General features: G+C 41.2%; 1 protein-coding gene across 1 annotated transcript in view; it reads right to left on the bottom strand.

The window, feature by feature from the left end:
- Nucleotides 1-23,672, bottom strand: part of LOC126299427 (ly6/PLAUR domain-containing protein 6B-like) — a 1,925,736-nt gene that overhangs the window by 120,013 nt on the left and 1,782,051 nt on the right. Inside the window, exon 4 of the mRNA XM_049991326.1 lies at nt 20,027-20,110. Coding sequence (XP_049847283.1) covers nt 20,027-20,110 — 84 coding nt within the window. The remainder of the gene's footprint in view (nt 1-20,026; nt 20,111-23,672) is intronic.

A 23,672-nucleotide genomic window follows, 5' to 3' on the forward strand; every position in this document is an offset into this window, starting at 1 on the left:
ACTGCTACGGTCGCAGGTTCGAATCCTGCCTCGGGCATGGATGTATGTGATGTCCTTAGGTTTATCCACATTCGTTTGTTTTAGGAAGTGTAAGGACACTGATAACCTTGTTGTTGAGCGCTCATGCGCTTCAACCACACATACGCGCGCGCGCACGTACACACACACACGCACACACACACACACACACACACACACACACACACACACACACATAAAAACTCCAATCGAGTTGGAGGAGGTTGGCCACCTGTCAGTAACACAAATACCCTTAAACACACACACACACACACACACACACACACACACACACACACACATAAAAACTCCAATCGAGTTGGAGGAGGTTGGCCACCTGTCACTAACACAGATACCCTTAAACACACACACACACACACACACACACACGCACACTCCAATGGAGGTGGAAGAGGTCGGCCGCTTGTCACTAACATATGTAGTAGTGTAATGTCTGGATTAGCTGAAATCGGTTACAGTAAAACCATTCTGTCGAGTCACACAGGAATGGCGTGAAACAAATTGGGCCTTGAGCCGAGTTGAGTGAACAACCAACAGCATCTTGTCCAAGAAATAATCGTGTGTGGCACTGGTCGCAAGAAACGCGGAAGACTTAGTTTTAAGTGTGAGTAATTTATAGTTCATTTAAATGTAAGCGAGCACTGTTTAATGCTTTGGAAAAGCATAATTGTCAGCAGCTATTCATGATGTACAGAAAATAAAAAAAATTCAAAATTCTGAGAGGAACAATGAACAGTCTGCTAATAGACAGTTTATTGCAGCAAACTGATAAGACAATACGATTTTGGAGAACCGGTCTGCCTATAGAAACCCTCTGGCTGTGTGATGTAGCACAGGTGTTGTCTGTGGATGGGCACTATGTGGTTTGTGAAGAACAACAATCGATAGTAATGATTTTTCTTGGGTTGAGGGTCCAGTAGACCCGATCAACCCAGAGCTATCTAATATTCCAAGTTGAAGACCTGATTCCAGCAACAGAAGCAACTAGATTTACACTGCCACATTACGTCAACGTCTTATGCATCACCAAGACTTGACGACGTCTGTGATAAAGCTAAGAAGATGTGTAAATTCATTGGTTCTTGCTCTCACAGTTATTTTAGTGAAAGAGTCACTGAATTAAAGAGTTTCAGCTGAACGGTACTTTCTGTCTAACGTAAATACGATATTTTAAATTTAGTAGACATTACTATATTTGGATACGAGTTCTTGACTACCTTGAAATTGGTGGAGAGATTGTAAACTGATAAAATGTAAATGCCGAGACGTATATCGCTCTGACGAACTCTCTAGGTACATAAAATTGCTATTTCCAAGTTCTGCAAGCACTATAGACATTATAGTTGAACAGTGAGTATCAGTAAATTTGATAAAACATATTCCAAGCGTCAGTTTAATTGCACCTTTCCAAAAAGGTTGATTATCTAACTAACTCTCCTTTACTTCAAAATACCGGAGTTCGAACTTGGAGCCCTTTCTTTTTTCTGTGTAGCATGATTTAGCATTAAAAAAATCACACCAGAAGTAACACCTTGAAACTGTGTCACACGTTTTGCTGATTTGCAAGGATGTACAGCTAAACTGAAAACACGCTAAATAATTTCGTTAGGGACACGTAGAAGTTAACATTGTAATTAAGCATTTGTATGTTTTACAGTTGTGTCTGTCCTGTTTTCTTCGATGAAGTGCGTTCTGTGGTACATACATTGTCTTTTCTAGACTGATGGGAAGCAAACAAATTGCACGGAACGAGTTTGGAACATTTGAGCACACCGCGACGAACAGGACATCCTCCACAAACAGTACCTTTACAATTTACGCTGAGAGTTTATAACATATATATTCTTCCAGAACCTGCATTATTATTTCTACTCATTCTGTCACAAAGTTAGTTCAAGGGAGTTTAATTACTTAATCGCTTAAGATAGTCATTCGTGGGTCAGAGTAATAATTACGGAGACTGTGTGTTCTTAAGTAATGTGAAGGTAGTAGGAGAAGAAACGCTACAGAAGATGTAACGCAACAAAGATTAGGTAGCGTGGGAAGGTGCGTCAGCTGCTCAGCTAAGGAACAGTGAGAATGGGGTTGTTTTCTTCGATCCGCCGGCAACCATACTGGAGTTTAATTACTTTCGTAAGATCGTCATTCGTGGGTCAGAGTAATAATTACGGAGACTGTGTGTTCTTAAGTAATGTGAAAGTGGTAGGAGAAGAAATGCTACAGGAGATGTAACGCAACAAAGATTAGGTAGCCTGGGAGGGTGCGTCAGCTGCTCAGCTAGGGAACAGTGTGAATGGGGTTGTTTTCTTCGACCCGCCGGCAACCATACTGCGCCTCGAGGTGGTAGCCAAGGCGGCGCAAGTGATTCTAGGTATACAACCCAAACATAAAAAGCTTTTCTGTGCGCCTCTTCCAGCTCTCCCACGAAACTGCGCCCGCAGAGAACAGTGCACTGCACTTGGCGTCCGTGACAGGGCTAATTAAGGCCATTATCGCTAATTAGTGAAGTCGAGGAAAATACGCCAGCAACCTATAGGCACCACAATAAGCGAACTGCCCCACAAATTAACCAGCGTAATGCGCTGCACTGGTGAAAGGGACATTAGTGCTCACTTGGGACATACTGTTTGCAAAAAAGATCTCGCAATTTTTTTTTGTGTATCTTATTATGTAAATGATTCTTTAAAATATTTCTGAAAATGCATTTGAAGGATAGAGATTATACACAGCCGTGAAAAACTATAGTAAGTCTAAAGGAAACAGGAAGAAGGTAAAGTAATAAACAAAGTAATGGGGCGGCATGAATTATTTATTCACAGAAATATGAACAAATCTCAAAGAAAGATCGATTTATACTTTTTCTTTGTTGTATTTAGTTTTTTGATGTACCCTCGTTTTGTAACTGCAGGGTGTTACAAAAAGGTACGGCCAAACTTTCAGGAAACATTCCTCACCTTTTTGTAACACCCTGTATATGTGAAATGGTTTGTGTAGAATAAATATAGATTAGTAACGCCGTTTCAATGGCTTTTATTTGCACTAGCTGACAAAGAAAGCGATTCTAGACGCTACAGTCTGGAACCGCGCGACCGCTACGGTCGCAGGTTCGAATCCTGTCTCGGGCATGGATGTTTGTGATGTCCTTAGGTTAGTTAGGTTTAAGTAGTTCTAAGTTCTAGGGGACTGATGACCTTAGAAGTTAAATCCCATAGTGCTCAGAGCCAACCACAAAGAAAGCGAAGCACCCGGATGACATAATCGGATGTTGATGTAACTTCGTAGAAGTATACACCATCGACGGCTACGCAAATGATTAGCGTTGCAATTCTCTGTGACAGGTAGAACGACAACCAAATTGCATTAGTGTTGTTTGTGGTTTTAGTGTTATTACGAGGCCCAGTAAGGTATGTAAGGGGCCTTGAACAGCGTCGGACGTTGCGTAATCACTGTGAAGGGCACAAAGATGCTGCGTACTCGTATGAAACAGCGCTAGCCGGCCGGAGTGGCCGAGCGGTTCTACGCGCTACAGTCTGGAACCGCGCGACCGCTACGGTCGCAGGTTCGAATCCTCTCTCGGGCATGGATGTTTGTGATGTCCTTAGGTTAGTTAGGTTTAAGTAGTTCTAAGTTCTAGGGGACTGATGACCTTAGAAGTTAAATCCCATAGTGCTCAGAGCCAACCACAAAGAAAGCGAAGCACCCGGATGACATAATCGGATGTTGATGTAACTTCGTAGAAGTATACACCATCGACGGCTACGCAAATGATTAGCGTTGCAATTCTCTGTGACAGGTAGAACGACAACCAAATTGCATTAGTGTTGTTTGTGGTTTTAGTGTTATTACGAGGCCCAGTAAGGTATGTAAGGGGCCTTGAACAGCGTCGGACGTTGCGTAATCACTGTGAAGGGCACAAAGATGCTGCGTACTCGTATGAAACAGCGTTAGCCGGCCGGAGTGGCCGAGCGGTTCTAGGCGCTACAGTCTGGAACCGCGCGACCGCTACGGTCGCAGGTTCGAATCCTGCCTCGAGCATGGGTGTGTGTGATGTCCTTAGGTTAGTTAGGTTCAAGTAGTTCTAAGTTCTAGGGGACTGATGACCTCAGCAGTTAAGTCCCATAGTGCTCAGAGCCATTTGAACCATCTTTCAAACAGCGTTATCAGCACCTGACAGCATTCCGCCGACAAGGTTCCGGTCGACCACGTCTGACCACCACAGGGGATGATCGCAGTATTATGCACCAAGCACCTCATGACCTCTTCACATCTGCGCCTGCCCGATAAGAAGTAATGGACTCCTTGCATCATTCTGTGTCAGCGTCATCATGGATCGAAGACTATCAGCACCTATACTAAGGAATTACTGTCTCATTCGTAGGATGCTGTTAACACTACAGTACAAACGGCTGCTTTTGGAGACGTGTCATCACGGGGAAGCATGGTCTGCTGACTAATGGGATTGCATTATGTTCAACGGTGAATCGTAGCTCTGCGTGATCCCAGATGACCATCGTCATAACCAATTCACATCTGCACTTGCCATCTGAGAACATGTAATGGACTCCCTGCAACATTCTGTGTCGTCCCACACCAATGGTCGGAGAGTAGCAGCAGCCAGACTATCCAATTATTGTCCCAATCGAGCACTGGTGTTAACATAACAACACGAACGACTGCGTTTAAAATTGTACTGTGACCGGAAGCATGGGCTGCATCCCATTGTGTTCAGGGATGAATCGCGTTTCTGCACCATCCCAGATTACCATCATCTGCGAGTAGGACGGCGACCTGGGTAGAGGTTACATTCTTCCAATGTTGTGGATAGGGTTTTCGGTGTTACTGCTGGCGTCATGGCGTAGGGAACCACCCGATATGACTTCAGGTCACAGCTGGTAGTGATGGAGGGAACTCTGACGGCACAACGGTGCGTCACGGGCAACATTCCTCCTGTGTAGTTCTTCCCGTGTGACAGTTTCGTAGTGCCGTTTTTCAAGATGAAAATGTTCGTCGAAAAAAGTCGCGTGTCTCCATGAACTGTCTGCGTGATGTTGAGGTACTCCCGTGTCGAGTAAGCACCCAAGATGGCCCCCTAATAGAACATCTGTTGGAAAGGCTCACTGTCATCGCCCAGGATATGAAGCACCATTTACAACAGTTGTGGGTCAGTTTACCTTCGGAGAGGATGCAACAGCATTATAACCTCATTTCCAACCAAAGTAGGGCATGCGACAAGGTCAAAGGGGGTTGCAGCTAACCTAAGAACAGCACACAACACCCAGCCATCACGAATAAATATGATGAATTAAATATTAAATAAGAAATGTTTGTGCGAGAATAAGGTATATATGGCCGGCCAAAGAGATGTTAAGTTGTCCGTCAGAAAGTAATAATTGAAATCTTACCATACAGATGAAAGAGTGGTTGCAGTAACCACTACATCGGAAAAACTACCAACGTGTAGTACGCTTGCGTTTTATAATGTTTTTCTCCAAAGCTGCCGCGGGAACTGCGAGCATTTTCTACTTGAAGATGCAAATGTTGTAATGTATGGAGGGACAGAAACTCCGGTTCAAGTGATGATGGGAAGTCCGATGAAAATTTCTGTAGCTGATCGCCCTGAAAAATACAGATTTTGCCAGCAGTCAGAATGAAAATACGGGGCATTCCTCAGTAACTAACCTTATTTTCAAGTAATCATGTACACTTAAGCACCAGTGTGATGACGTGATGGAGAAAAAATTCGCCTGAATAGACAATGAAGTACTACATGATGAACGTAGGGGTTGGGGGAGGGGGCACTGTATTTTGGCGGGGGTTGATGCACGCCGCATCTCTTGAGTTGGATAATCACGCGTTCCTCGTCGTTTGTACAACGTCAGGGAACTGGTCCAGGATTGGCTGAGTGCGGACGTGGTGAACCCAAGGTCCCCGATCTGCGGACTGTGGGGACTGATTATCGCCGCCAGTCCTATGTTAACGCAAACTCTGGACATGTCTCATCGATCTACGGTGGGTGCGATAGTGGAACGTCATGTTTCGAATGGAGTGGTTATCTTGAAACTTCCTGGCAGATTAAAACTGTGTGCCGGACCGAGACTCGAACTCGGGACCTTTGCCTTTCGCGGGCAAAGTGCTATTTGCCCGCGAAAGGCAAAGGTCCCGAGTTCGAGTCTCGGTCCGGCACACAGTTTTAATCTGCCAGGAAGTTTCATGTCAGCGCAAACTCCGCTGCAGAGTGAAAATCTCATTCTAGACTGGTTATCTTGTCTTGCAGTGCAAGGAATGTACAAATCTTTACAGAAAATACCAACCTCAAAATGAGATACGTGCCAAGAGGGTGGAATGCTGTTATGGTGTAAATTCTGGGGCACCTGACAAACCTCAATTGTATCAATATTAGGTCTATACAATTATATAGATGGTTTTGATAGTTCATGAAATAACTTGAACACTCATACTATAAGCATAGATTAAGAGAGTAGTTCCCCTACAAACTCACCAGGACAAGCCAACGTTTTTCGTTGTAGCTGATCATAACGGTGCTAGAAAGTCCTTGATGTGAAACATAGAGAAGAGGGGTTCTTTGAGAAGGTATCCCCTCTTTTAAACACGAAAATAAGGTTATGCGACAGTAACAAAACTTGAGAAGAACTCGTCCTAAAACACACACACACACACACACACACACACACACACACACACACACAAACACACACACTACTTGCAAAGAAAACAGGCATTAAACTTTCAGAATGGCAAAGATTAATTTTATCTGATGAAGATAAATCTGAAATTAACCTGGAAATAAATCTGTCCTATAATACAATGGAAAGTAAATAGTTTGGGAACTCATTTTCAAGAATCAAAGCTTCTGCCACAGACAGAGACACATGTCTATGTGTACAACCGCTACAATTCGTATTTGACGATAACTCTGTATCTCAAGGATAGATCTCTGACACGAAGGGCTATTCACCTAATGACAAAGTTAAAGGTGTGTAGGCAGCATTGGTCCATAACACACTGCTGACTATTAAAACTGCAGTACAAGGAAGGGCAGTAAATAATGAAATTATTCTTACAATGCTTATACAGCGTAGTGGGGAGAATAAAAGATCAAATTTGTAGATGATATGGGGGATACAGCGGCTGCGAAATTCAGTTTATGGAATTGCCACTTCTGACATCAACAATGGTTCTAGCCCATGAGGGCGTCGAATAGAAACTGATTTTGAATAGCAGATACGGATACATCATTCCATCTTTCAGCATCTGTGAAATGTTGAAAATAAGTTGAATATTCCCTAACGAAACAATTAAAAAAGCATAAAGAGCCCCTTTGCGAAAACGAGAGAATGACAGAGTTAGTAACTAGATGTCAGTGACACACTTTTACAAAATAATAGTCACCAACCGTCAATAATCAGCTATGTGTTTTCACCGAATGAAGAAAGCTACAGGGTGACAATTATTGAAGTATACGAAAAATAACGTAAATTAGTTACAAAATACGGCGTGCACACACTTAACTCAACATTTAAACGTCACCACAGATATTCGGATTTAGGTTATGACATGTTCGATATGCCTGCCATCATTGGCGATGATACAGCGCAGACGAATAGCGAAATTCTGCATGACCCGCTGAAGTGTCGGAACATAGATGCTGTTGATAACCTCCTGAATGGCTGCTTTCAGCTCGGTAATGATTTTGGGGTTATTGCTGCACACCTTGTCTTTGATATAGCTATACAAAAATGTGTCACTTCTATTCATATTCGGAGAATATGGCGGCCAATTGAGGCCCATGCCAGTGGCCTCTGGGTAGCTCAGATCCAGAATGCTCCTCCAGGACATCAAAAACTCTCCTGCTTCGATGGGGTCGAGCTCCGTCTTGCATGAACCACATCTTGTCGAAGTCAGGGTCACTTTGAATATGGGGATGAAAGCACCTTCCAAAATCTTCACGTACCGTGTGGTATTCACCTTGCCATCAAGGAACATCGCATCGATCATTCCGTGACTCGACATTGCAACCAACACAATCACCCGTTGAGGATGAAGAGATTTCTCGAAGGCAAAATGCGGATTCTCAGTCCCCCAAATGCGCCAATTTTACTTACTGACGAACCCATCCAGACGAAAGTGGGCTTCGCCGCTAAACCTAACCATAATGCGTGTACTAATTCCCAATATGCCCCGCGGCCGATCATGCAGTTTGAACGTCCTAATGCAAACCGTTCAGAAGTTATGACGATTTTATTTCATATAGTTCAATAATTGTCACACTGTATATATGTATATGGAACGACATAGCCCCTATTAGTGTTTGACACCACTGGTTAATATAATCTTATAAAAAGATGAAACCATGAAATTTCCTTATGACGTTTCTCGTTTGCTGATTTGAACTACGTCGACTGTTCGTTTTCCTAACTAAAAAGTTAAAAAATTGCTTCCACTCTCCAATGAATCAGGAATAATTATTTGATTTGGTAACAGTATCAATCAAAAATGATAAAACACGAAACATTGATTGCACTGAAATAACGGAGATCTTGGAGATTCCAAAATGGGGAAATACTGATTTAAGTGAGCCAAACATTTATGCCGTTGTACTCATACATTTCATAAATAGGGTGCAATGTTATTTATTTTATTCCGTTGAGGATATACTTTAACACAAATGTTTATATTTATTTGAATTTAATTTTTTATTTTAACTGAACCTTCCCATTCTGTGTTAAATATTAGGTCACATCATTGTATAGCTATTTTCTATTGAAATTTATTTTATAAATGCTGTTATTCTGTACTTCAAAAAACTGCTTTTTACACTCCTAGAAATTGAAATAAGAACACCGTGAATTCATTGTCCCAGGAAGGGGAAACTTTATTGACACATTCCTGGGGTCAGATACATCACATGATCACACTGACAGAACCACAGGCACATAGACACAGGCAACAGAGCATGCACAATGTCGGCACTAGTACAGTGTATATCCACCTTTCGCACCAATGCAGGCTGCTATTCTCCCATGGAGACGATCGTAGAGATGCTGGATGTAGTCCTGTGGAACGGCTTGCTATGCCATTTCCACGTGGCGCCTCAGTTGGACCAGCGTTCGTGCTGGACGTGCAGACCGCGTGAGACGACGCTTCATCCAGTCCCAAACATGCTCAATGGGGGACAGATCTGGAGATCTTGCTGGCCAGGGTAGTTGACTTACACCTTGTAGAGCACGTTGGGTGGCACGGGATACATGCGGACGTGCATTGTCCTGTTGGAACAGCAAGTTCCCTTGCCGGTCTAGGAATGGTAGAACGATGGGTTCGATGACGGTTTGGATGTACCATGCACTATTCAGTGTCCCCTCGACGATCACCAGAGGTGTGCGGCCAGTGTAGGAGATCGCTCCCCACACCATGATACCGGGTGTTGGCCCTGTGTGCCTCGGTCGTATGCAGTCCTGATTGTGGCGCTCACCTGCACGGCGCCAAACACGCATACGACCATCATTGGCACCAAGGCAGAAGCGACTCTCATCGCTGAAGACGACACGTCTCCATTCGTCCCTCCATTCACGCCTGTCGCGACACCACTGGAGGCGGGCTGCACGATGTTGGGGCGTGAGCGGAAGATTGCCTAACGGTGTGCGGGACCGTAGCCCAGCTTCATGGAGACGGTTGCGAATGGTCCTCGCCGATACCCCAGGAGCCACAGTGTCCCTAATTTGCTGGGAAGTGTGGGAAGTGGCGGTGCGGTCCCCTACGGCCCTGCGTAGGATCCTACGGTCTTGGCGTGCATCCGTGCGTCGCTGCGGTCCGGTCCCAGGTCGACGGGCACGTGCACCTTCCGCCGACCACTATCGACAACATCGATGTACTGTGGAGACCTCACGCCCCACGTGTTGAGCAATTCGGCGGTACATCCACCCGGCCTCCCGCATGCCCACTATACGCCCTCGCTCAAAGTCCGTCAACTGCACATACGGTTCACGTCCACGCTGTCGCGGCATGCTACCAGTGTTAAAGACTGCGATGGAGCTCCGTATGCCACAGCAAACTGGCTGACACTGACGGCGGCGGTGCACAAATGCTGCGCAGCTAGCGCCATTCGACGGCCAACACCGCGGTTCCTGGTGTGTCCGCTGTGCCGTGCGTGTGATCATTGCTTGTACAGCCCTCTCGCAGTGTCCGGAGCAAGTATGGTGGGTCTGACACATCGGTGTCAATGTGTTCTTTCCATTTCCAGGAGTGTATATGAAAATAAAACTAAAGAAACTGTTTATTTTTGTAATTTAGATTGAGTGGTTATTACATGGGCAGATATGTGGATGAATATCTCTTTTTTATACTAACACGCCAGAAAAAAGATATCTTAGTTTTGGTTTTATTGCACTGAAATATAAAAAAATCTGTAGAACGCTTTGTGAATAAGCTTTTTTGTTCATTCACTTTGTTGATGCATTTGGAAGGGTAGCGTCTAGGGTGATGGTGTGAGTTTTAGGGCTAATGAGGAGGTACGAGTTGTGGGTAACCGTTTGATAAGCTTACAAAGGAGGATGGAGGGGGTGAAAAGCGGGAGAAAAGGATAGTCCCTGTGATTACACCTGCGCCTCAGGGAAGGAGAGAAACTGAAACACATTGTTATTAAATAACATCACCTTGCTTTTTGCTGTTAGTGGTTTAAAATAACCAATAACAGCTGAAAGCATAATGACATCATTTTAAAAAAAATTATAGAAGCCTTAGGTCTTATTACCAGAAAGTGATACAGAGTTTTATTACAGAATTACTAAGCCAGAGATATTTGACAGTATTTGCTGTTGAAGACGTGCATTATCGGCGTTAGGTGCAAAACAGCAGCAGAATAATAGACAGACAGGCATTTGGCGATGCAGGCATTCGGAGCACAAAGAGAAAGTTATGTTTTTAGTGGTGAAAATTTCGTATTCGTCGTGCTGTTAGAAAGGAAGAGGTGTTGCAATGAAATACGAAATTGTATACAGCCTTACCCTCCAGCTAATTAAGAGAGGAAGTGATGGCCTAAGTGTCGGTGTATGTTCGTGGATTACGATGAGAGATGAGATCGGCCTATGACGAATCCTTGCGCTTGACGTGAACAGAAACTTTTTTATATCTATTCAAAGGCGCGCTAGCGAAGTATAATGAGAGCTCTACAGAAGAAAATGAGTGTCAGTAACGAAATCATTGAGTACAGAAACGCACCTCACTATGAAGAACCGCAGGAAAATATCTCACGAGGCATGTAGATCTATAGAGATCATTGAGTTCGTGCAGTCCTCTTACACCATTGCCCAAAGAAAAATGGGTTGGCTGATGCTGGTTTACCGCGAGACAAGTAGTCCAAAGTTGGTAAGCAGGAGTGAGACGGAAGCCAATTGAAGAGCTACTCAAGAGCAGCAAACACGCCACTGTAGACTCTCGATGTATCGTTATATTTCAGGTACAATGACACGAATCCTTTCCAAAATAAGCTTCCCTATTAGTTTCGCGAACCCAACAGTTGTTCAGCATAGCTTCATCTGTACATTCAAGTAAGGCACATAAGTGTGCAGTAATTAGCACATTGATGCAAGAACTACAAGTGTCTTCTCTGTCTACATCGACGATATAAATCCAAAGATAGAAGCATTCAACTAACATATAGAGTACATACTTGAGTCTAGGAACAGCAAATTTTGGTGCCGATCGGTTTCTCTCAGTTGGCGCTTTACAGTAGTTTGTGTTCGCGAGTTTTGGTTATTGTGAGTTTGTTTGTTTTAATGCAACTCTCACTTGAATACAGGAAAAGATATAGTTGCAATTCGTGCCTTGCAACAGATGGTAGTAATAGAAGCTTATATCGCCAAGATAAAAGCACGAAGTCAATATATTCGTAAAAATGAGTCGAGAACCTAAGGAACAGAAGTTTTTATTTAACCTGAAAATCCACAACAGATTACATTTAAAGACCATTTTCCCTGACTTTTAATTTTGAATGTCTCAGACCTTGCTGTCCCAGGAAATTACTGTAAAAAACGATGTTGTTGCAACGTTCTTATGCTCTTATACCAATTATTAAGCTTATCGTGCGTGTAATTTACACCAAATTTAATCAAAATCGAAACTGACGCAATGAAAATATTATTTATTTCAACAATCTGATACAGAACGTCTCATTTGCAATTAAAGTATCTCATTTATGATACATATTTTGTCAAAGAAACATACTGTCACGTACTTTGTCATGGTTCTAACCATTAAAAAAATTAACTTTGTCAATTTGCTTTTACTCACTGTCATTAGCAGTGACAATTTTAAATTGCTTTTTATTTATCAGCAGAAACACTAATGGGAACCAGACAGCACAACCAGTTATTATTCTAAACTCATACTGCGGTACGTACTAATGTAGCTTTAATAACCAGTAATCCTGAATACCTGCAACACAGTTTGCACCGTACGGGCAATTTCTTCATCTGAAACATCTTTAGCAAGAAAATTTCCTACGTCATCATTTCCTAATTCATAGTGAGCTCCGCTACTCAAAGATAAAATTCAGCTCCAGGATAATGAGGGAAGCCTGCATTTACGACATTTGTGCAGCCATCGGCGATAAACACAGGATTCAGGTCAATCTATCTGCGAAGTCCTCTGTAGTGAGAAATGTATATTACCAGACAGTTTAGATAATAAGAGCTGGAATACGTTTCTAATGAAAAATTACTCTTAGTTTAGGGAGAAAAGAAACTTACCTAATTTTTTAATTGTGGGATGTATTTTCGAAGCATTTTCTTGTTATAAAAACCTTTATTACCTTCAACTGTAAGTCCTTAAGACTGCACAAGCTGCCGCACTTCGATCCATTGTGATGTGAATACTGTGAAAGCATACAAGATATTAAGAACTTCAGCAGTTAACTTACAATTTTGAATTTTCCATGGAGTGAATCGAACAGTTCCTTGCTCAAGGATTCCCCATAAATGAAAAAAGCTCGTCAAATGCACCATAATCTATTTGCGAATTTGTCAGACAAGCCCGTACATGTACAAACAATGTGTGTACTTGTAGCAGACGCTTTTCGAGCATTTTGCATTTTCTATTGTGACGCTAACAGGAATGGCTACGAACGCAGATAAAGTATTTCTACCATTAACTGTGTTTAAAGAAGAAGAAGAAGAAAACAAGACACTTGTACACGGAATGGTTTAAAATGAGAGAGAAATACAGAGATACACATGAAAACCTATTAATGAAAATGTTACAATCAGCAACTGATGATTACATCAACTTTTTGAGGATGGACGGGAAACTTTTAATAACCTGATTAGTTACTTCGTCTTCACACTGGAATACACAAGTAGGGTACCAGTTGACGAACATTTATTCTCACCCAGTAATGACAGTTCATTAAAATTCCAGAACGTTGGGACGTATAGTCCACATCACTCATGGAAGAACCAGGTAACTTCTATTTTGTTTTTATTTCATTGCACTCCCACTTGCATGTTATGCGCAGATTACTGATTCTGTTCATAACTTCACCTGCGTAATATATGACTGAGAAACCTCTACAATACCATTTTGTTAACTACCAGTGCTATTTTGTTTTTATCCTTGATCGTAGTTTCCTTAGTTGTCGAAACTTACGATACAGTGAGATAAATTGTAATAAAACAATTTTTCTCTAAACATTTGCAGCGAAACGTTGACACAAACAGTATCTGCCATCTTGTCAAGGTTTCTGTCAATCAAAGTTTCTTGCAAACACGTCAAATGTGGTCTATGCTTGCGGTCAAATGCGGTCTATGCTTGAGGAGCATGTTGAACAACATCGCACACGGTCAAATGTTTGGCAAACATAGTAAAGTTAGACTAATTGTTTGACGTGTACTGGGGCCTAAAGGCTGATGTAAGTTTCACTGCCCGCCAAGAGGAAGCGCTACGAGTTGCAGACTTGAGGTCAGCTCAGTTCAACTGATCGGCTCACCCAATGGCCACTATGATTTGCTGTCCCTGGAGATTAGATTAGGTTACATTAGATTAGATTAGTACTTGTTCCATAGACAATGAATACGACACTTCTAATGATGTGGAACGTCTCGGGTTAATGAAAGATGTTTATACAAGATATTACATTACACAAAATGTTACATGACACTTAATATTTTTTAATTTTTTTTGGTGGGGGTGGGGAAATTACCCACTTACTATTTCCAAAAGTTCATCTAATGAGTAGAAGGAGTTGCCATTCAGAAATTCTTTTAATTTCCTTTTAAATGCTATATGGCTATCTGTCAGACTTTTGATGCTATTAGGTAAGTGACCAAAGACTTTTGTGGCAGCATAATTTACCCCCTTCTGAGCTAAAGTTAGATTTAACCTTTAGTAGTGAAGATCAGCCTTTCTACTAGTGTTGTAGCCATGTACACTGCTAATAGTTTTGAATTCGTTCGGATTGTTAATAACAAATTTCGTAAGTGAATATATACATATTGTGAAGCTACAGTGAAGATCCCTAGCTCTTTAAATAAGTGTCTGCAGGATGGTCTTGGATGAGCTCCAGCAATTGTTCTGATTACACTAGTTTGTGCAATGAACACTCTTTTACTCAATGGTGAATTACCCCAGAATATGATGCCATACGAAAGCAGAGAATGAAAGTAGGCGTGGTAGGCTAATTTACTGAGATGGTTATCGCCTAAATTTGCATCCATCCTAATAGTATAAGTAGCTGAACTGAAATGTTTCAGCAGATCTTCAGTGTGTTTTTTCCAGTTCAACTCTTCATCAATGCATAGACCTAGCTACCGATTTCTGATCGAAGTCTATATTTATTAATGGTGTCATTCCATTTACTGTGTTGGACTGTATATACTGTGTTTTGTCAAAGTTTAATGAGAGCCCATTTGCATAGAACCACTTAATGATTTTCTGAAAAACATTGTTTACAATTTCAGCAGTTAATTCTTGTCTGTTGTGTGTGATAGCTACTCTTGTATTATCGGCAAAAAGTACCAGCTTTGCATCTTCGTGAATATAGAATGGCAAGTCATTCATATATATTAAGAACAGCAGATGACCCAAGACCGAACCTTGCGGCATCCCATTCTTCATTGTTCCCCTGTTTGAAAAATCACCAGTTTTTTGCATGTTATGTGAACTGCTTATTTCAAATTTCTGCACTCTTCCAGTTAGGTATGATTTAAACCATTTGAGCGCTGTCCCATTCATACCATAATACTTGAGCTTATCTAGAAGTATTCTATGATTTACACAATCAAAAGCCTTTGAGAGATCACAAAAAACCCCAACTGGTGACTTCCAGTTACTCAGAGCATTTAATATTTCATTAGAGAAAGTATATATAGCATTTTCCGTTGAAAAACATTTCTGGAAATCAAACTGACATTTTATTAAAACTTTATTTTTATAAAGGTGTGAAGCTACTGTACAATACATTACTTTTTCAAGAATTTTGGATAAAGCAGTCACAAGAGAGACTGGGCGGTAGTTGTTGACATCAGACGTATCCCCTTTTTTATGCAGTGGTTTAACAATGGCATACTTCATTCTATCTGGGAAAATGCCCTGCTTCAGAGAGCTATTACATATGTGGCTAAGAATCCCACTTATATCTTGGGAACAAGCTTTTATTATCCTTCTGGAAATGCCATCAATTCAATGTGAGCTTTTATTCTTGAGAGAGTTTATCATCTTCCTAATTTCAGAAGGAGAGGTGGGTGCAATTTCAATTGTATCAAATCGTGTGGGTAAGGCCTCTTCCATTAACTGCCTTGCTTCTTCTAATGACATTTAGATCCTATTTTCTCAGCACCATTTAAAAAATGATTATTCAAAATGTTTTAGACTTCCGGCCTGTTGTTTGTCAAGTTTCTATTCGCTTTGGTGGTAATTCCGTCATCCTGTACTCTTGGTTACCCTGTCTCCCTTGAAATAATATTCCAAATTGTTTTGACTTTGTTATCAGAGGTTTTAATGGCAGACATAATGCACATGCTTCTGGACTTTTTAATAACCTTTCTTAATGTAGCACAGTAGTTTTTATAATATTTGGCTATTTCTGGGTCATTCCTCTTTCTTGTCGTTAGATACAGTTCCCTTTTGTGGTTACAATATATTTTTATTCCTTTAGTAAGCCAAGGTTTTTTGCATGATTTCTTATAATTAGATTTAACTACTTTCTTGGGGAAACAGTTCTCATATTCTCTTACAAGTGTATCATGACCTAAGTTATATTTTATATTAGCATCGGGTTCACTGTACAACTCATTCCAGTCTAACTGCTGAAGATCTTCTCTGAAATTTCTAATTGTTGAGTCATTAATTGAACGCACAACTTAGGAGGGTAGTTTTGAATTACTGAATGGAGCTATGTCATATAATATAACTAGCTGAGTACCATGATCAGAAAGACCATTCTCAACATGACAAGAATTTATTTTTTTAAACTTATGTTGGTATATAAAAGTGTTATCTATCAATGTGCTGCTGTCCTTTACTACCCAAGTAGGAAAATAATCGACCGATGTCAAACTGAAAGAAGCGAGCAAGACTTTTAGGTCATACTTCCTATTAAACTCTTTCAGTGAATCAACATCGAGGTCCCCACAAATAATAATTTGGTTTCCCCTATCTGACAGATAGCACCACAAGGCATCCAAGTTTTCCAGGAATAATGAAAGTTTCCTTAAGGGAACCTATATACTGTTACAATTATAAAAGAGCCCTCCTTCAGCTTAAGTTGACAGGCACATGCTTCTATATGTTGCTCTAGACAAAACTTTTTTTGTATCTAAGCTTATTACACAGTGATAACTTTCGACATACATGGGAACTCCACCTCTCACCTTATTCTCTCTACTCATATCTGCAGCTAGTTTATAACCATTGATATTTACCTTTTCGATATCAGACACAATGTGATGCTCAGACAGGCATAGTATATCTATTACGTTATGATATTCAGTGTCATCTAAACAAACCAGGAGCTCATCTACTTCATTCTTCAATCCCGGAATATTATGGTGAAAAATGGTAACATTATTTTTTACTTTACTTTTGTGAGAATCTACTTTTTTCTTAAATCACCAATAATTTGGTTAAATATGGTATCATTATTATTTACTTTTCTGTTGTGAGAATCTTGTGAGTTTTGGACCTCTTTAGCACCTGCCTGCCTGAAATTCCCATTGGACACCGATATTAGTTTAAAAATTTGGTACATCCATGAGCACTAGTGTGCCCCCTTATGGATTTCGCTAACAACCCTACCAGTTTACCGTTCCCTTTCCTATTGAGGTTTAGGTCATGCCTTGTGAAATCCCCATTATCGATAGCCTCGACAGGAACCGATCCAATGTCTGACAGTGGCCGCCCTACGCCACTGATCCAACTCCATATTTACCCTCATGACAGAGAAGCTCAGCTGGGACTGATCATGCCGCGCGTAAGCAGGCACCAGCCCAACATTCCAGAGGATATTTTCACCAGGTCACAATGAATACTGTAGCCCTAATCCCTATCAGTACTGTTTCCCACTCCAACCACTATCATCACTTGATCCTGCTTTGAGAAACCCTTGCACAAGGAACCTATATCCTCCACCACCTGGCTAAGACATGCACTTCACTTGAAAAAGTTTGTGAACTGGTACCAGTCACCTAATTTTTCCTGCAAAATCTGGCTCACACCTCTTCCATGGCTACTACCTAGTAACAGTATTTTCCTCTTACTATCTACTTTTTTTGAAACAGTTGGTTTCCTAGTGAGATTCTGTTGCATCGTAACCACATCTACATCCACTGGAGCCTCTTCCTTACTTAACTGTGGTGGAAGGCAAATCTATTGGTTGTACCAATTGGGAAACTGTTTGACACTGTTCTCTTTCTGTGGCCCCTGTTCCCAGCTACCACTTCCCACCGCTGTTTACCCTCCTCACCCCTTAACCTCTTCAGTTCCTCCCTCGCTTTGGCCAAATCAGCCTAAAGGGCTCTAATTTTCTCCTCCTGTTCAGCTATAATCCTATCTCTTGAGCAAACCCTGCAAAAGAATGCAAGAGTCTCGTTTGCTTCCCCAATCCCCATGCCGCTACAATTTCCCCAATGAAACCACCTGTCACAAGTCACAACAACTACACAAAACCCCTGAACTAACTTTCCTACTGCAGCTCACACACTTATTATCCATGGTAGTTTGGAAATTAGTTAAAGGATTTACAAAGTGATAACGATAATATATTAAATACAGATGTAAAAGGACACTAAATATGTTTCGGATACTAATATGTAAGTAAACTATTAGCAAATGCACTTAAATTTGTGGTATAACGCTAAATATGCACGTTCAAAAATTAGGCCTAAACAGCCGAATGTAACCAAAACGAACTTTTTGCGAGTGCTCGAAGAATACGCAAATAAAAGGAAAACCTTTAATTGCAAGCTTGAAGAGCACACTAATTAACGTATTTAATCAGTTAATCTATAGCAAATGCACTTAAGATTGCGGTATAACGCTAAGTATGCACACTCGGAAAGTTAGGCAAAGCCGCGAAATGTGAAGAAAACGAACTTTTCGCGATTACTGGAACACTACGCAAACAAAAGAAAAACTTTTAATGGTGGGCTTGAAGAGTACACTAAAGAACGTATTTAATTAGTTAAAAGTGTGCCACTATAATTAATTACGACCTAAATTATTTATCTTTCACGAGAGCTCTGTCTCTGTACGTGCGGCCTCGCTCAGGGCTACCAACACCCACCTTTGTTGTGTGGTCGAGCGACACCCACGGCTTGCTCATCCTAGATGATCGTTGCTGCACGGAATAATTGTTAAGGCACCGACGACTTCAGAGATCGTCTTCTCGAAGTTTTGTTTTTGCAGTACATTCCGAAATCTTTTCCTTAGGCGTCGTCTCTTTCGGTTTCCCGATGTTATTTTTCTTACTGCTTTCGGCTTCTCTTAACCCTGAGCCACCACTTGCCGAGACAAGTCATTATATAGCTGACGTAATGTGACGAAGATGGAAGAACTAGTTGAAACCTCAAGATTTCATAGAACTTTGACGCGATAAGGGAACGTAGTATGTTTTTCCACAGACCCCATCGAAGGAGGAAGATGTGCTGGTGGCAACGAGAGTGGATATCGTAGATTTAGCGGCTCCTCCATAAAAGGCCGTTACTACGACACATGGGCGCTGGCCACTAACTTTGACTGCCTGCGAAACCAGACATATGGCGATAGAACAGGCCGCAGAGTAGACGGAGATCAGATCTCTCGGCAAGCCACTTCAAGCAGATCATCGGTAGCTGCGCTAAGCCATCGTCTCCTGAAACGCCACTGCCACTGGACTCTTTGAGTATGATATCGCCCCGCTCCGTTGGCCTCTGGCAAATTTCTCATCTCTGCCTGCTGTACAGTCCGCTCGATATCTGTGCTACGAGGCCTAGGTTGCGTGAAACACTCATGAAATTTACGTTGTTATCAAGTGTCGCTGATTGCCTCCTGTGATATCTTCTGAACTTCTGGAACTTATAGTTTCAGTTTTTTTCTTTTTATTTTCTTGTGGACCTGAATCTTTTTAGCGTTCGAGGATCTAGCTATTTAAGCTGTATTATGTTTGATGACTAGCGAGTGCTGTAACTGTAAAAGAGCTGTGCATTACAACATAAAGACAAAAAGACAGAATCCTCGTCACACAACTGGTTTAGTCTTGAAAGGCAGTCACCTAATGACAATAATAAATCATGTAGAAAGGTGACTACTATAAACTCCTGTTTTATGTGACCTCGGCAGTATGCTTTGCGGAACGCTACGCAATATCAGCGAACCAGTGACATGTGGTGTGACAAGGCTGTAGCTGGTATGTACATCGAAATGTTCACGCTGCGATGAAACTGGAGGTTTTGTGCGGACTAAACCTGTCGCCTGTGGTGAATTGCTGCGGGCATGTACTTACCGTGCGGACAGGGCCGGTCGATGGCGTACTGGTTGCAGATCAGGTTGTCCGACACGTTCACGCACGTGTAGCACGTCACGCCCGCTGGGAACACAAGACAGAGACAACATCGCCTTATTCACTCCGCTCTACAGCTGCCGAGGATTACAAAACATTTATCACGGCTCTGTGTCAAATGCTCATGTACTGTGTGTACGCTTGTGATTTCATGCGTGCGTGAGTGTGTGTGTGTGTGTGTGTGTGTGTGTGTGTGTGTGTGTGTGTGTGTGTGTGTGTCTGAGTGTGAATGTGTTTGTATTGGCATGGAAATTTATTCATGTTTGCTGAAGTGGACTGCATACGATCTTTATCTTCGGATACATAAATGGCATTACTTATCTGAAACATGGAATTACTGTAAGTTAAGACTGGTGAGAATACTATAAAAAAGGAAGTTAAAATCGTAATACGTTGAAAGACTGCAGTTTGGATTAAAGAACTTGTGAAATGCCTTAGAGTCTTATAATACACTAATATCTCAATTTCTGGAGGAAGATTGCAGTGTTTGTTATTTTGTAGACTCTGAGTTGGCAAAATTTATGTTGTTATAACCAACTCTATTTGAAATTAATAACATGGTACAATCTGACAAAAAGTAATAGCTCTTGTGGAGTTGATGTTATCTTTGATAGACTACAAAAGATTTGGTAGCAAAAGCTAACTACGGCGAGATTTCAATATTACATCTTAGCGATAATTAAGCGTGCCAAAGAGGATAGGTCTCAGTGTCCAGTCCATACGTTTTCATACGGTTTGCAGACGTGTAGACTTAATGCTTCACGATTAAAACAAAGAGAGACTGCCGTCTGTGTGACAAATTTGGCTTCACGGTTCTTCTAACACATGATCAGTATACGAAGTCGTCATGTTGAAACTACGCTCTGAAATTTAGAGAAATAGACACGTAGTCGGTAAATGGTGTCTTGCTCAAGCATGGAAACTTCTAGTTTCGACTGTATTTGGTATTAGAATTCACGTCGATAATAGTCAGTCTGGTGCAGTACATCAGTAAACTGATTGTGGTGTCACATAGTATTCGCTAAATAATAGTCATTCAGACGTATAGTGATTTAGCAGATACATGTCACTAAGAAGATTATTAGGACTCCGTACTCGACTTCAAACATCGTGACTTGTTCAGAAATTCGTAAAGGAAGGCATCTAAATACAGCCAGAGATGATAAAAAGGGCGTCACGGTGTAGCTCACCTAGCCTTGCAAACAGCTGTACGACGCAGAATATCAACCATCTTACCCACAATAGTGGTGGCGTTCTATATAAGTAAGTCCACGTTTCATAAGCAATAAAATACCCTCATGAGAGAAGGCGGAGGACGGACAACACTATTGATGCAGATATACTGAACAACACCAAGTTTTGTTCTCAGTGGTCGTGATTTAATTAACAACCTTAAAATGGACATTTCAATTTCTGGAGAAAGTATGCGTTACAAACCCTCAATAGCAGACATCATATTGGAATGTTATTGAGATGGAATGATAGTGTAGGTATTTATCAGAATTAACGAGTGTACAGGCCATAGCTTTGTACGAGTAGTTCTCTGACGGCTATAAATTGTAAGGACAAGGTCCTCCCACCTTTTGTTCTGGCGCAAACTAGTGCTACCGGAAGTATTCTTTTTATATTCGACATTATTTCTTCTTGCGGAGGTCAGGTAGGGTAAAAAAACCGTATACATCGAGGGTACTATTCAAATTTAGTTCCCATTATGCACTGTAGACTTCAGGCTAAATTACTGAGACTGCAACTTATTTCTGGAGTATCGACACTTAAAATAAGTGTGTGTTGTAGGGAGAGTTTCTGGAAACAATCGAATGAGAAGGGATAAGCGGTCAGTTGACAATAGAATCTTAGGGACATTTGTATCAAGCCCCACTTATGCCAGCAAGGATCAATACGGAAGTGGGACACCAAATATTGATTACATCAAGATGTCATGTCATACTGAACAAAATTTAGCGAAAGCGATTGTAGGGGGAAAACTGCATTCTCTACATCCGTAGTAAAATGAAAGTGATAGAAAAGGACATATCACTCAAGACAGTATGTCAAGTTCTACATCAGTACTGGAAATAGAGGCGAGATGGAGACTCGTAGACACCGCTGGGTGTAATCATAAAGCGGGCAGGATATACACACGCCTCAGCTACGTACCACCAGACAGTGCATTTCCGAGATGACCGACGTGGTGTCCAATTATCTTAGCCTCTTACATGATCACTACCACCCGTATAGTCATTGCACTAGTTTCATATGAAATGAAATCTGTCTAAAATGACTTGAGGTGGGCTAGGAAAAATTATGGGTAAATTTAGGTGATTATATTTCAGTTTTTGATAAATGCTTGGATAAATTTGAGACTACTACCTAATTAAGTTTTTCTTGACCCAAGCATTTATTTTTGTCATTCGTATAAAAGGTTATGGCACACTAAAATGCAAAACGGTGCTGTTTAAATTCACATGATTGAACTAGGGTAACTAAGGCATCGTTAGTTATAATTCAGTCTACACACAGCGAAGACACAGCCGCAGTTATGTAGAAGACGTCCCTGCAATCCGCTCTTTCCTAGGTTCGATTTCTTGGACACGGGGGATACAGAGAATAATTTAATGTTTTGTAATGCTTTTTCTCGTTTACGGGAAAGCAGCTTGCAGCTGACAATAACACGTACCACTGCTGACGTAGAAAATTGATATGCCCAGTACTTAGGAAATTATGAAGAATTGAAAAAAAAACTGTCTGCTCATGTAATTGAGTACAGGCTTTCTATTGGAGCTCGCTTAGTGCGTGCACTGATGTAATTTTAAGGTACGTTACGGTTATTTCCTGTTTACAATCAACAGATTGTACAGTAAAATAAGTGACATACCGCGTTTTAATACAGTACAATGTACTGAAGAGAAAGAAATTATCAGCCTAGGAGAACAGCACCTTACCGTGAAGCCTACGACAGTATGTCGAAATATGTACATTAAAAAAGTCGCTGTATGTAATTAATTTCGACGAATATCAGGCCTGCTTCTATGGGTGGGTAACTTCCGGGTTTTCGTTTTATACATTCTTACACATAGCTAGATCTAAAATGGCACCTACTTATTTCCTGTAGTGGACCTCATTATTTAAACTACTGCCTGAAAATTGTGAAGGTAGCTGTGAGGAGTGATATAATACAATAAAGCCAACTGTTTTATAATCTATATTGCTCCTCTGTTACATTAGAAGACACCTGCAGTGAGTGTAACGTTCATTTTCACTACATGAAAACAGTTTTGCAGTCTGTAACAACAGCTTTTTTTTTACACACACAGTATTTTTTAAATGAATATGTCAAGTAACATCATTTATACTATGTACTGGTGAATATTTGCAGTACTTTCGACGTTCCGCGCTACTTTTAATCCTAGAGTAAAGGGTTCATGCAACATACGCGAAAAGCTCACTTTCCATGTTAATATTACGAAACTAACTTTGTGTGTACTGGATCCACTAAACTTAACGATGTGGCACTATCACAGCACAGGCCTACATTGATATTTTAAGCACCTTCCTGCTTCCCACTGTTGAAGAGCAATTCGGGGATAGC

Source organism: Schistocerca gregaria, chromosome X (assembly GCF_023897955.1).
Source record: "Schistocerca gregaria isolate iqSchGreg1 chromosome X, iqSchGreg1.2, whole genome shotgun sequence".
Classification (NCBI taxonomy): Eukaryota; Metazoa; Arthropoda; class Insecta; order Orthoptera; family Acrididae; genus Schistocerca; species Schistocerca gregaria.